This window comes from Amblyraja radiata, chromosome 10, assembly GCF_010909765.2.
Source record: "Amblyraja radiata isolate CabotCenter1 chromosome 10, sAmbRad1.1.pri, whole genome shotgun sequence".
Lineage (NCBI taxonomy): Eukaryota > Metazoa > Chordata > Chondrichthyes > Rajiformes > Rajidae > Amblyraja > Amblyraja radiata.
Genome location: NC_045965.1, coordinates 2423874 through 2438062, shown reverse-complemented (window position 1 = coordinate 2438062; position 14189 = coordinate 2423874). Strand labels below are relative to the sequence as shown.

Sequence of the window (14189 nt, the reverse complement as noted above, 5' to 3'; positions counted from 1 at the left end):
TGCATGCTAGCCTTTAAACCACAGCATGCATGTTTCTGTATTGTGGAACACAGGACTGGATGTAAACATACGTCACTAAAACAGGAGGTAAACAAAAGTGCTGGAGAAACTCAACGGGTGCAGCAGCATCTATGGAGCGAAGGAAATAGGCAACGTTTCGGGCCGAAACCCTTCTTCAGACTGATCAGGATTGTTAATTGCTCACAACTTATCCCATTCCATTTCTAAGCCAGGGGCAAACGTGTATCCAACCTCAGCACCAGCATTCCAAACTAAATTCTCAGAAGATGACAACATATTCCACTGGGTGGCGCCGTCAGCGATGGCAGCCTCGCCAACAGTCTGTCTGTCTTTTCGTCTTTTTTTTGTTATTTTTAATGTTTTAAAGGTTTGTGTTAATGTTCTCTGGTTTGTTTTATGCGGAGGGTGGGGGAGGGGGTCGGGGGAAACTTTTTTTCAATCTCTTACCTTGCCGGAGATGCGATTGTTTTCCGGATCGTATCTGCGGTCGCTCTGCGGCCTAACATCGTGGAGCTGGAGGCCTTGCTCGTGACTGACTTTGAGCCCCACCACGGGGACGTGGACTTACCATCGAGGCCGATCCCTTGCCTGGGATCGACGTTTCAACCGCGGCCTGCGGATTTCACCATCGAGGAGCTTGCAGTCTCGGGTAGAGACCGATGTCAGGAAGCTCCAACTTCACAGAAGGTTTCGACCAGCCTCGACCCGGGGTCCGATCGCCCGGTGCGAGGGAGCTGAGATCCCCCCCGACGCAGGAGCTTGATCTCCCCGACACGAGGGCCCAAACGGTGCCGGCTACGGGAGCCAAGATCGTCCCGTCAACGGAAAGCTCGAGGCCCCCGACCGCGGGAGAACAAAGAAGGGAAGAGATTGAACTTTTTTTCGCCTTCCATCACAGTGAGGAATGTGGAGGAGTCACTGTGGTGGATGTTTATGTTAAAATGTATTTTGTGTGTTTTGTTGCTTTTTATTGGTATGACTGTATGGCAAATCAAATTCCTCGTATGTTGCAAAACATACTTGGCTAATAAAGTTTGATTATGACATATCTAACAAAATCTATCATCAACAAATATCCAAGTGTCTGACATTCTGGTGATAAAACATTGATAGCATTCATGAGCATTCAGAGGATTTCATCACCACATAATTGTACTCATTTACGGGATGTATACACTTCTTCTTCTTGCGTATGGCTTGCACAGCCTAAAGTTGTAGGACAACTTGTTCTATTTGATCTTATTTGATTGTGCACGCCGGGTTGAATGCATTCGTCGAAACCGGGCAGACCACATGAAGGTTGCAATTTTCCACCCCAATGTATACACTGTCAACATGGGCAAATATTGCTGATTTCTAAATGCTCTGATAAAGATAGAGGGACGCCGCTGTTTTAAACAATTGTCGTCTGTGTGAAGCAAGTGCTCCCTAGGAGCTCCACGGAATGGATGCCTTCATCATTCTCTGCGATAGAAACCAGAAGTCTACAATGATGCATCTAATGTGTGGGAAGGAACTGCAGATGCTGGTTTAAACCAAAGATAGACACAAAAAGCTGGAGTAACTCAGCGGGTCAGACAGCATCTCTGGAAAAAAGAAAAAGGTCTGAAGAAGGGCCACGACGCAAAACATCACCTATTCCTTTTCTCCAGTAATGATGCATCTAATGCAGGCTAATGGACAAGTTATACAAATTAATCTTATTAAAGTGGGGGGGTTTTGGCGGCTGGGGATGAGAGGATGCGGCCTGCAGCGGAGAGAAAGAATAAAGGGGAGGTCATTTAAGACTGAGGTGAGAGAAAAAAAATTTCACCCAGAGAGTTGTGAATTTGTGGAATTCCCTGCCACAGAGGGCAGTGGAGGCCAAATCACTGGATGGATTTAAGAGAGAGTTAGATAGAGCTCTAGGGGGCTAGTGAAATCAAGGGATATGGGGAGAAGGCAGGCGCGGGTTATTGATTGGGGACGATCAGCCATGATCGTAATGAACGGCGGCGATGCTGGCTCGAAGGGCTGAATGGCCTCTTCCTGCACCTATTTTCTATGTTTCTAAAGCGAGACCCTTTGCCCCACTTTATTGTACAGAGAGTTGGGAGGTTCCACTCATGAGCCTCTCATTGAAGCTGAGCTGGGGAAATACTGTCGGTGGGGACATTATGCTGCGACTCCCTGATGCAACCTCACTGACTGAAACTTATTACTAGTCATCACTACTTCCCAACGTCTAGAGCAGAAGCATTGAGCAGAACGAGCAAAGCTCCTTCCACTGCAGAACTGACCATTCCTCAGGCAGAGATGAAGCAAATGTGAGCAAGTTTGGGCCCCTTATCTGAGGAAGGATGTGCTGGCTCTGGAGAGGGTCCAGAGGAGGTTTACAAGAATGATCCCAGGAATGAGTGGGTTCACATATGAAGAGCATTTGACGGCGCTGGGCCTGTACTTGCTGGAGTTTAGAAGGATGAGGGGGTTTCTCATCAAAAAGTATAGAATAGTGAAAGGCTTGGATAGAGTGATGTGGAGAGGATGTTTCCACTAATGGGTCCAGGATGAGAGGTCATAGTCTCACAATTAAAGGACGATTTTTTAGGAAGGAGATGAGGAGGAATTTCTTTAGTCAGAGGGTGGTGAATCTGTGGAATTTATTGCCAATGAAGGCTGTAGAGAGGCCGTCAATGGATATTCCTAAGATAGATTCTTGATTAGTACGGGTATCAGGGGAGAAGGCAGGAGAATGAGGTTGAGAGGGAAAGATAGATCAGCCATGATTGAATGACAGAGTAGACGATGGGCCGAATGGCCCAATTCAGCTCCTATCACACATGAACATGAGAATAAATCTTCCTTGCCTTGAAAAGGACTCTCTGAAGACTGCCAAACAGTCTCAATGTTTCTCAATGAATGAAAGCCAAAACAAAGATAGTTTTATGTACAACAGCTGTAGTGGTGAGGATTTCATGGCAAATCCAAAGGAAATCATTACAGGCAATCAGCTGGTTTAATTTGGGATCATTAACAAGATGCACGATTATTAAACAGCTGTACCAGCAGCCACATATCTGTCTCTCTCAGTACTGGGTCAGAGCGGGGCAGGACAGGACAGGACCAAGTCTGTGATCATCTCTTTTCCATTGACCACAGTCTGACCACAGGATTACAGTGCAATCAATATTGAGCTTTGTGGCACAAAGCAAGTGCCATGAGACACAGGCGCACACAACATTGTCCGTGACTAGTGAAGGGGTGGACCTCATCAAGACAGCAAAGTGGCATCTGTGACATTACTATTTCTAGGTCTGGGTGGTCAGGTAGACTCACTGGAGGCCACATCATTAGATGCTGCAGATCCAGCCACAGTACAAATGAAGAAAGCTACCCATTCCCGTAAAACACTGCCTCTCCCGGTAGCATAGCAGTTTCACACACCTAGCTGAATGCAACAGTGAACTGGGAAAGCAGAACAGAAGAAATGTATAGGAAGGAACTGCAGGTGCTGGTATAAACTGAAGATAGACACAAAATGCTGGAGTAACAGCAGGTCAGACAGCATCTGTGGAGAAAAGGAATAGGTGATATTTTGGGTCAAGACCCTTCTTCAGACTGAGAGTCAGGTGAGAGGGAAAGAAGAAGGGTCTCGACCCAAAAGGTCATCTATTCCTTTTCTCCAGAGATGCTGTCTGACCCGCAGAGTTACTCCAGCTTTTGGAGTCAAAAGCAGAAGTTGGTGTTCAGAATAAAACTCTCCAACCAACTTTGCAACTATCTGCACTACATTTAGAAACACTGTAAATAGGTGCAGGAGTAGGCCATTCGGCCCTTCGAGCCAGCACTGCCATTCAATATGATCATGGCTGATCATCCAGAATCAGTTCCTTGTTCCTGCTTCCTCCCCATATCCCTTGATTCCGTCGGCCCTAGGAGTTACTGTATATCTAATTCATTAATTTAATTAAGTGTGAAAAATGTCTTACAGTACTTTATTTTCAATTTACAACCTTTAATACATTTTAAAAATATAAACTTGAATATAAATTTTAAAAGACTGTATTAAAAGCTAGTGAATTAGATTTGACCAGTTTTTCACTGTCGTGGACGAACACTGATTTTAGTTGAATTTAATTTAATGTAGAGATACAGCGTAGAAACAGGCCCTTCGGCCCACCGAGTATACACTGACCAGCGATCCCCACACATGAACAGTATCCTACACACTAGGGACAATTTTCCACATCCACCAAGCCAATTAACCTACATCTTTGGAGTGCGGGAGGAAACCGAAGATCTCGGAGAAAACCCATGTGGTCACAGGGAGAACGGACAAACTCTGTACAGAATGCACCCGTAGTCGGGATCGAACTCGGGTCTCTGGCACTGTAAGTGCTGTAAGGCAGCAACTCTACTGCTGCTTCACCGTGCCGCCCGATATTGCAAAGTTCCCGTGTTTGGGGAGGATGCCGGCACGACCCAACCAAACCTGAAGCTCCTCACTGCCAGCAATGAGAACGAACAGAGCAGCGGGCTGCTTATCGACTCAGACCGAGCCCCTGCAGACTGAAGAGACAAAGGGCATTGCCAGAGAACTGGGGGTGGTCACAAGCACTGGGTAAAGGACCCTCAAGTCTGCTCTCGCCTTCAAGGTGATCAGATATCTGAGATATTCCAGGTTCAAAGCATCACTTACAGATTGAATGATCCTTCAACACCACCCCGACCCCACTTCCCAGTGGAGCTGGACACACCAGCTGCTGCCTGAAGGACATTTTACAAACATTGAAACTCGAGTATCTCAAACTACTCTGGGAGACCACACATTCACACGGAGACAGTGGGTGCCCAGTCACACACACAGAGACAGTGGGTGCCCAGTCACACGGAGACAGTGGGTGCCCAGTCACACACACAGAGACAGTGGGTGCCCAGTCACAGAGACAGTGGATGCCCAGTCACACGGAGACAGTGGATGCCCAGTCACACACACACACACACACACAGTGGGTGCCCAGTCACACAGAGACAGTGGGTGCCCAGTCACACTCACAGACAGTGGATGCCCAGTCACACACACACACACACACACAGTGGGTGCCCAGTCACACAGAGACAGTGGGTGCCCAGTCACACACACAGACAGTGGGTGCCCAGTCACACAGAGACAGTGGATGCCCAGTCATACACACAGACAGTGGGTGCCCAGTCACACACACACACACACACACACACACACAGTGGGTGCCCAGTCACACAGAGACAGTGGGTGCCCAGTCACACACACACACAGACAGTGGGTGCCCAGTCACACAGAGACAGTGGGTGCCCAGTCACACACACACACAGACAGTGGGTGCCCAGTCACACACACACACAGACAGTGGGTGCCCAGTCACACAGAGACAGTGGGTGCCCAGTCACACACAGACAGTGGGTGCCCAGTCACACACACACACAGACAGTGGGTGCCCAGTCACACACACACACAGACAGTGGGTGCCCAGTCACACACACACACAGACAGTGGGTGCCCAGTCACACAGACAGTGGGTGCCCAGTCACACACAGACAGTGGGTGCCCAGTCACACACACACACAGACAGTGGGTGCCCAGTCACACAGAGACAGTGGGTGCCCAGTCACACACAGACAGTGGGTGCCCAGTCACACACACACACAGACAGTGGGTGCCCAGTCACACACACACACAGACAGTGGGTGCCCAGTCACACAGAGACAGTGGGTGCCCAGTCACACACACACACAGACAGTGGATGCCCAGTCACACAGAGACAGTGGGTGCCCAGTCACACAGAGACAGTGGATGCCCAGTCACACACACACACAGAGACAGTGGATGCCCAGTCACACAGAGACAGTGGGTGCCCAGTCACACACACACACAGACAGTGGGTGCCCAGTCACACAGAGACAGTGGGTGCCCAGTCACACACACACACAGAGACAGTGGATGCCCAGTCACACACAGACAGTGGGTGCCCAGTCACACAGAGACAGTGGGTGCCCAGTCACACACACACACAGACAGTGGGTGCCCAGTCACACACACACACAGAGACAGTGGGTGCTGATCACGTGGGACAGTGGGTGCCCAGTCCCTGACACTGCAATTTAAATATTCTACTTCCATGGAAGGCGTAGGAAGTTCAGCATGTCCCCAACAACCCTCACCAACTTCCACAGTATTTGACGGCTCTGGGCCTGTACTCGCTGGAGTTTAGAAGGATGAGGGGACACCTAGAGTCATAGAGTGATACAGTGTGGATCACTCTATGACAGGCCCCTCGGCCCAACTTGCCCACACTGGCCAACAATGTCCCTGCTACACTAGTCCCATCTGCCTGCACTTGATCCATATCCCTCCAAACCTGTCCTATCCATGTACCTGTCTAACTATTTCTTAAACGTTGTGAAAGCCTCAACTACCTCCTCTGGCAGCTTGTTCCATAAACCCACCCTTTGTGTGAAAAAGATACCCCTCAGATTCCGAATAAATCTCTCCCTTTTCACCTGCAACCTATGTCCTCTGGTCTTTGTTTCCCCTACTCTGGGCAAGAGACTGTGCATCTACCCGATCTATTCCTCTCATGGTTTTGTGCACCACTATAAGATCACCCCTTATCCTCCTGCACTCCATGGAATAGAGACCCAGCCTACTCAACCTTTCCCTATAGCTCACACCCTCTAGTCCTGGCAACATCCTCGTAAATCTTTTCTGAACCCTTTCAAGCTTGACAATATCTTTCTTATAACATGGTGCCCAGAACTGAACACTATATTCTAAATGCGGTCTCACCAACGTCTTATACAACTGCAACATGACCTCCCAACTTCTATATTCAATACTCTGACTGATGAAGGGCAAAGTGCCAAAAACCTTTTTGACCACCTTATCGACCTGTGACTCGATCTTCAAGGAACCCATGCTCCTAGATCCCTCTGCTCTACAACAATACCCAGAGGCCTACCATTTACTGTGCAAGACCTCACATTTCTCTGTATTAAATTCCATCAACCATTCCTCCGCCCACCTGGCCAATCGATCCAGATCCTGCTGCAATCGTTCACAACCATCTTCACTATCTGCAAAACCACCCACTTTTGTATCATCAGCAAACTTGCTAATCTTGCCCTGCATGTTCTCATCCAAATCATTGATGTAGATGACAAACAGTAACGGGCCCAGCACCGAACCCTGAGGCCCACCACTAGTCACAGGCCTCCAGTCTGAGAAGCAACCTCTGTCACAGAGAAAACACACTTGGCTGTGGTAGCGGATCCGGGTTAAAACATAGTCATAGAGCAGGAGGAATCACAGAGGGGAAAGAAGTGAGAGAGGATGTTGCAAACGTCCGGAGAAAGTCCATGCTTTGGCTGAAGAAGGGTTTCGACCCGAAACATCACCTACGCATTCTCTCTAGAGATGCTGCCTAGCCCACTGAATTACTCCAGCTTTTTGTGTCTATCTTCAGTTTAACTTCTGGGTCGACAGGTTTGCCTTATCACCAGCAGCTAAAGAAATTTGATCTTCTTTTTTTGAGTTTAAAAGAACGAGGGCTTATCTCATCAAAGATGTTAGCTGGCATTTCAGGGTAGATATCAAAATATGTAAGCTAGTAATCGCTCAAGGGGATACAGTCACAAACTTAGGGGGCAGTCATTGAAAATTGAGATGCTCAGGAACTTTGTACAGGGCTGCCTACTCTCACGCTTTGAGCGTGACACTCACGCATTTCAGCCAATTCTCACGCCCTCAAGCTGAAGACAGAAATGTCACGCTGACAGGCTGTCTTCAGTCCCTGCACAGCAAAGATCCTATAGCGGAGCTGTATAGCGGAGCTGTAGGATCTTTGCTGCACAGTTTGTCTCTTTGCGCTGCATGACAGCGATCTGCATGGATTGGGGAAGCGCGTCGGTCCCGGGCAGCGGGTGTCAGCGCTTTTGTGCGCCGTCTGCGAGCGCTGCGCTTCCGGCTGCCACGGCAACCTCGCTCCCTCCCTCCCTCCCTCCAAATCACACGGCAGCGCCAGCGCCGCCAATCCACGCTACACCGTGCCCGCCGGGGAGAGAGAGGGAGGGGGGAAAGAGAGAGAGAGAAAGAAAAAAAGGGAGGGATGGAGGCAAAGAGAGACATGGGGAGGGAATGTAGTAAGGGATTGAAGGAAGGGAAGGAGAATGGGGAGAAAGAGGAAGCGTGAGGAAAAAGAGGGAGGGTGAGGAAAGAGAGGGGGGGAGGAAAGAGGGAGGGAGGGGGAGGATGGAGGGGGGGAAGGAAAGGCGTGTGTGTGTGTCTGTTTCCCTGTGTGTGTCTCCTTGTGTGTGTGTGTGTGCCTCCCTGTGTGAGTCTCCCTGTGTGTGTGTGTGTGTGTGTCTCTGTGTGTCTCCCTGTGTGTGTGTGTGTGTCTCCCCGTGTGTGTGTGTCTCCCTGTGTGTGTGTGTCTGTGTCTCCCTGTGTGTGTGTGTGTGTGGGTCTCCCCGTGTGTGTGTGTGTGTGTGTGTGTGTGTGTGTGTGTGTGTGTGTGTGTGTGTGTGTGTGTGTGCGTGCCCGTCTGTCTCCCTGTGTGTGTGTGTGTGTGTGTCTGTCTCCCTGTGTGTGTGTGTGTGTGTGTGTGTGTGTGTGTGTGTGTGTGTGTGTGTGTGTGTGTGTGTGTGTGTGTGTGTGTGTGTGTGTGTGTCTCCCTGTGTGTGCGTGTCTACCTGTGCGTCTGTTGTCACATCCTGGCCTTAGACAGGGCCGCCAACTCTCACGCTTTGAGAGTGAGAGTCACGCATTTCAGCCGATTCTCACACTGATGACAGAATTCTCACGCTGTCTTCAGTCCCTGCACAGTTTGTCTTTTTGCGCCATATCACAACGATCTGTGCAGTCTGGGGAAGCGCGTTAGTTGGCGGCTGTGAGTGATGTCGCATCTCTTCTCTTCTCTTGGTTGGATGTGCAGCCGCCGACAACATGAAGCAGCCGGAGATAAAACTAACCAGGTGAATCGGTTGTAAAACATGGGGAGGACCACACTGAGGCCAAACATCTAGGACAGGGTTCGGCAACCTACGGCACACGGGCTGAATCCGGCCCGTAACCCGAAAAACCACATTATTTTTCAATTCGTTTTCGCAGGGTCGGGGCAGGCGAGCCGACCTGAGAACTGCAGCCAGTCCCTGGGATGCGAGCTGATCTGGGAACGGCAGCCAGTCCCTGGGCACGCAGAATGCCAACTTGATCATTATGGACAAATTGGGCCAGCCACGTACATGTTGTATAACTGACTCTATGAAGATCTGACTGGGCTTAGAATTACCATTTAAGCAAAATTGCCCCCACTTTCCCCATTTTGATTCTTGAGATTAATATCCCTTTGCTCTGTTAACAGCGTTAAAGTACTTATGAGGTCGAGTCAGGAAAGGGAACATGTTATTTCTTTTTAGTTTACTTTAATTTGTTAGTTGATTGTTTGTTGAGTGCCATCATTTCTGAAATGGTCTTAAAGTAATTTAACTGTTATAAAGCAGTAATAAGTGATTTTTGTCCAAACAATTGGAACTTGCATAAAATGTTTGCATTATTAGCAGGACTGCCAACTCTCACGCATTGAGCGCGAGACTCACGCATTTCACAAAATTCTCATGCTCTCACGCTGATCACAAAATTTCTCACGCTCAAATATCTGCGGGTGCTGAAAGTTCAAAATAAAGCAAAAAATTGTTTTAGAGGCGAGTAAAAACCATGAGGGGAATATCAGGTGAATGCATAGTCTTTTTACCAGGATATGTGATTCAAGCACTAGAGGGGATTGGTTTAAAGCAGGGCTATCAAACTACCAGCACCAACACCCCTCCCCCTTCCTCCCTGAGGCACGGCACACACCTCCCACCCTCACCTCCGGCGGCTCTATGTCCGTCGACCGCTCTGTCCACACCCCATGGAGTTTTAGCCCCGGTCCGGAGCCAGGAGTTGACCGGGTGAGTGCTGCCTCCGTAGCCTACTATGAGAGGGGGGACACACCCTCCCACACCCTCCCCCCCTCGGTCGCTACGCTCCCTCGCAATTTCTCACTCTCAACTCTCACCCAATGTTGGCAGCCCAGTTTGTATCACAATGGGTGGTGAATCTCTGAAATTCTCAACCCCAGGAAGTAATTAAAGAGGAATCAGATACATTTTTGACAGTTCAAGAAATGGAGACTGCGGGCAACTGGTACAATGGAGGGAATGAGCTTTGAGAGGATCAGCCATGGTGATATTGAACGGCGGGTCAGGCTGGAGGAGCAGAGTGGCCAGCTCCTGTTATTATGATTCCTTCCAGCCAGAGAAGGACTGTTGATTAAGGAATACACATTACCGGATAAACCCTCGGCCTGTTACTAACTGGATTTGGAAGCAACCAGTGCAAGGTCGTTTCAGAGAAAGTAGAGAAACCAAATGGAATCAAAATACTCTAGTTAAATGCAAAACTATTGTTAACATTTGACGACCTCAAGAACTTAGTTACACATGCTCAAACGTACAGTACCAAACACAAGACTTGAATACTCTCATAAACATAGGCCAGTGAGAATCTCTGCTCCACTGCGGGCAATTTAAAAACGTGCTTTCTGCCAAATTTCCAGGAAAACAAAAATCTGTAGGACTAATGAAAAACATCACCCCGAGACAAAAATACTTCAACATCATAAGGTTTGTTAACAATTTGCTGAAAAGCAGATGTCAAAATATTCCTAAGTTTCACTGCCAACTTGTGAAGTATTAATTTCTTTATAAGAGATGACAATATAATCTTTGCCAGTCATGCTACTGAAAACAAAACATTCCGTTCCCAACACAACTGACTCTAAAAAGTTTCCAAGTATAGACTGCAGATCACAGTACGATCCACTGAATGGACAGACCACGTTAAACCCACAGACATTGAGAAAAGTAAGGAATAAAAGGATCAAACTTTCTTTAAGAAACAATCTAACGAACAAGGAGAAAAGCAACAAATGGCTTTCATGCATTCAAGACAACATGATCAGAGGGACAACACCTGGGAAGCAAAGAACACTTGATGTGGTATGGAGGACAGTGGTCACTCACCTGCAGGGAGTTGAGGATGACAAAGGTATAGGCCATGACGACAGAGAGGGGAACGAGTACTCCACAGAGCCACGTGAGTCCCAGAATGGGTAAGAGTACCAGCACTGCTTTCACTGCAGCCCTGCAACACAACACTGGCGTCAGAATGAAGCAAGTCACGCACAATCAAAACAAACCACAGAGCTTGCTCCAGTCAACCCCATGTCAGAGTGACAGAAATAACCTACAGTCATACAGTCAGAAAGTGCTGGAGTAACTCAGCGAGCCAGGCAGCCTCTCTCGGGGTTGTTCCCACAGTGCCGGAGTAACCTCAGAGATGCTGCCTGACTCGCTGAGTTACTCCTGCACTTTGTGTCTCTTTTTGTGAACCAGCATCTGCAGTTCATTGTGCCTCCTGTCATCGTGTGTGCTATGTTTCTGCTCGTGTCTACAGTCCGGACAGTAGCCAAGGTGACTATGTGAAAGGGTAAACTAGAAAAATGGGAAATGGAGAGAAAAGTTGGACCATCCATATTTTTCTTAAAAATCTGTCAAATTATCAAGGGTTCTAAATAAAGAGCAAGCTGGAATTCTTCCTGATTAATTATTTCCACGTTGCTTTGTGCTAATCGCTATGCTTCCAGCTTGTCTGCTTTACTTTTGCATTTTACGTAACTGTAAATAGACACAAAAACCTGGAGTAACTCAGCGGGACAGGCAGCATCTCTGGGTAGAAGGAATGGGTGACGTTTTGGGTCACAGAGCCATAGTCAGTCACAGAGTGATACAGCGTGGAAACGGGCCCTTTGGCCCAACTTGCCCACACTGGCCAACATGTCCCAGATACACTAGTCCCACCTGCCCACCTTTGGCCCATATCCCTCCAAACCTGTCCTATCCATGTAAGTTTCTTAAATAATGGGGTAGTCCCAGCCTCAACTACCTCCTCTGGCTGCTTGGTCCACACACCCACCACCCTTTGTGTGAAAACCTTACCCTTCAGATTCCTATTAAATCTTTTCCCCTTCACCAAAAACCTGTCCTCTGGTCCTCGATTCCCCAACTCTGGGCAAGAGACTCTGTGCATCTACCCAATCCATTCCTCTCATGATTTTATACACCTCTATAAAAACAGCCCCTCATCCTCCTGTGCTCCAAGGAATAGTCGCAGCCTACTCAACCTCTCACTGTAGCTCAGACCCTCTAGTCCTGGCAACATCCTTGTAAATTTTCCCTGCACCCATTTCAGCTCAATAGTATCTTGCCTATAACATGGTTCCCAGAACTAAATACATATTCTAAATGCGGCCTCACCAACGTCTTTACATCTGCAACATGACCTCCCAATATTCTGATTGATGAAGGCTAATGTACCAAAAGCCTTTTTTGACCAAGAGTCCCTTCGTCAGACTGAGAGTCAGGAGAGAGGGAGACATCAAGATATGGAAGGGTAAGTTGTGAAAACGAGACATCAAAGGGACTTTTATATGTCAAGAAATGTTGATGGTTTCTGAAGGGAGATGCAATGCAATTGAACACCGCCCTCTAGAGGCCTGCTGCCCTCACGACTGCTGACCTTATCTGGTCGTAGGCTTGCTCCATGGGACTGCTGTTGACAGCAAGCATGCTCGCCCGCCGCTTGGCTGTAGTCATGGTGATCAGTACAACCCGCGTCAGCACAAATATGTTCACCTGCACAAAAGTAACATTCATCGTCTGAGTAGCCACACCAGGAGCAACAGGTGAACATGGCGATCGGCACATACAAACATAGAAAATAGGTGCAGGAGTAGGCCGTTTGGCCCTTTGAGCCAGCACCGCCATTCAATATGATCATGGCTGATCAACCAGAATCAGTACCCCGTTCCTGCCTTCTCCCCATATCCCTTGATTCTGTCAGCCCAAAGAGCTTAATCTAACTCTCTCTTGAATACATCCAGTGGATTGGCCTCCACTGCCTTCTGTGGCAGAGAATTCCACAGATTCACAACTCTCAGGCTGAAAAGGTTTTTCCTTATCTCAGTTCTAAATGGCTTATTTTTAAACTGTGACCCCTGGTTCTGGACTCCCCCAACATGGGGAACATTTTTCGTGCATCTAGCCTGTCCAATCCCTTAAAATTTTTATATGTTTCCCTAACGTTATTATTATTATTGCACTATTATTGTTTGTTTTTTTGTATGTACGTATGTGTGCGTGAATGCTGGAGTAACTCAGTGGGACAGGCAGCATCTCTGGAGAGAAGGAATGGCTAATGTTTCAGGTCAAGACCCTTCATATATATTATATATGCACACACATATACATATACATATACACACACACACTGAACTTTTTTTCCTCTCTCGTTTATTATATTGCTTACAGTGTACTATGTTTACATATTCAGTTGTGCTGCTGGAAGTAAGAATTTCATTATTCTCTCTGGGGCAAATGACAATAAAACACTCTTAACTCTTTTCCATGGAGCACAGGCCAAGGATGACTTTGTAGAGGTATATGAGAACATGAGGGCCATAAATAACATGAATACAGTCTTTTTCCCTAGGGTAGGGGAACCCAATACTACAGGGTCTAGAGTTTAGAGATACAGCGCGGAAACAGGCCCTTTGTCCACCTGGTCTGGGCCGACCAGCGATCCCCGCACACTAACACTATCGTACACCCACTAGGGACGATGTTTACATTTACCAAGCCAATTAACCTACAAACCTGCACGTCTTTGGAGTGTGGGAGGAAACCGAAGATCTCGGAGAAAGCCCACGCGGTCACGGGGAGAACGTACAAGCTCCGTACAGACAGCACCCGTAGTCGGGATCAAACCCGGATCTCCGGTGCTGCATTCGCTGTAAGGCAGCAACTCTACCGCTGCACCACCGTGACGCCAAAATATAGGTTTAAGCTGAGAGGGAAAAGATTTAAAGGTGACCCGAGGGGCAGCTTTTCACCCCAGAGGGCGGTAGGTGTGTGGAACGAGCTGCCAGAGGAAGTGGGAAACGCAGGTACAATTACTTGGGCGGCATGGTAGCACAGTGGTAGAGCTGCTGCCTTACAGCACTAGAGACCTGGGTTTGATCCTGACTATGTGTGCTGTCTGCACGGACTTTGTACAT

General features: G+C 48.1%; 1 protein-coding gene across 2 annotated transcripts in view; it reads right to left on the bottom strand.

Moving 5' to 3' along the window:
* The window catches only part of LOC116977450 (adhesion G-protein coupled receptor D2-like), a 316744-nt gene that overhangs the window by 247865 nt on the left and 54690 nt on the right, over window positions 1-14189 (bottom strand). For both annotated transcript variants that reach the window (XM_033027889.1, XM_033027890.1), the window contains exons 19-20: window positions 12653-12768; window positions 11098-11218 (exon numbers count right to left, since the gene is read on the bottom strand). In XM_033027889.1, coding sequence (XP_032883780.1) covers window positions 11098-11218; window positions 12653-12768 — 237 coding nt within the window. The remainder of the gene's footprint in view (window positions 1-11097; window positions 11219-12652; window positions 12769-14189) is intronic.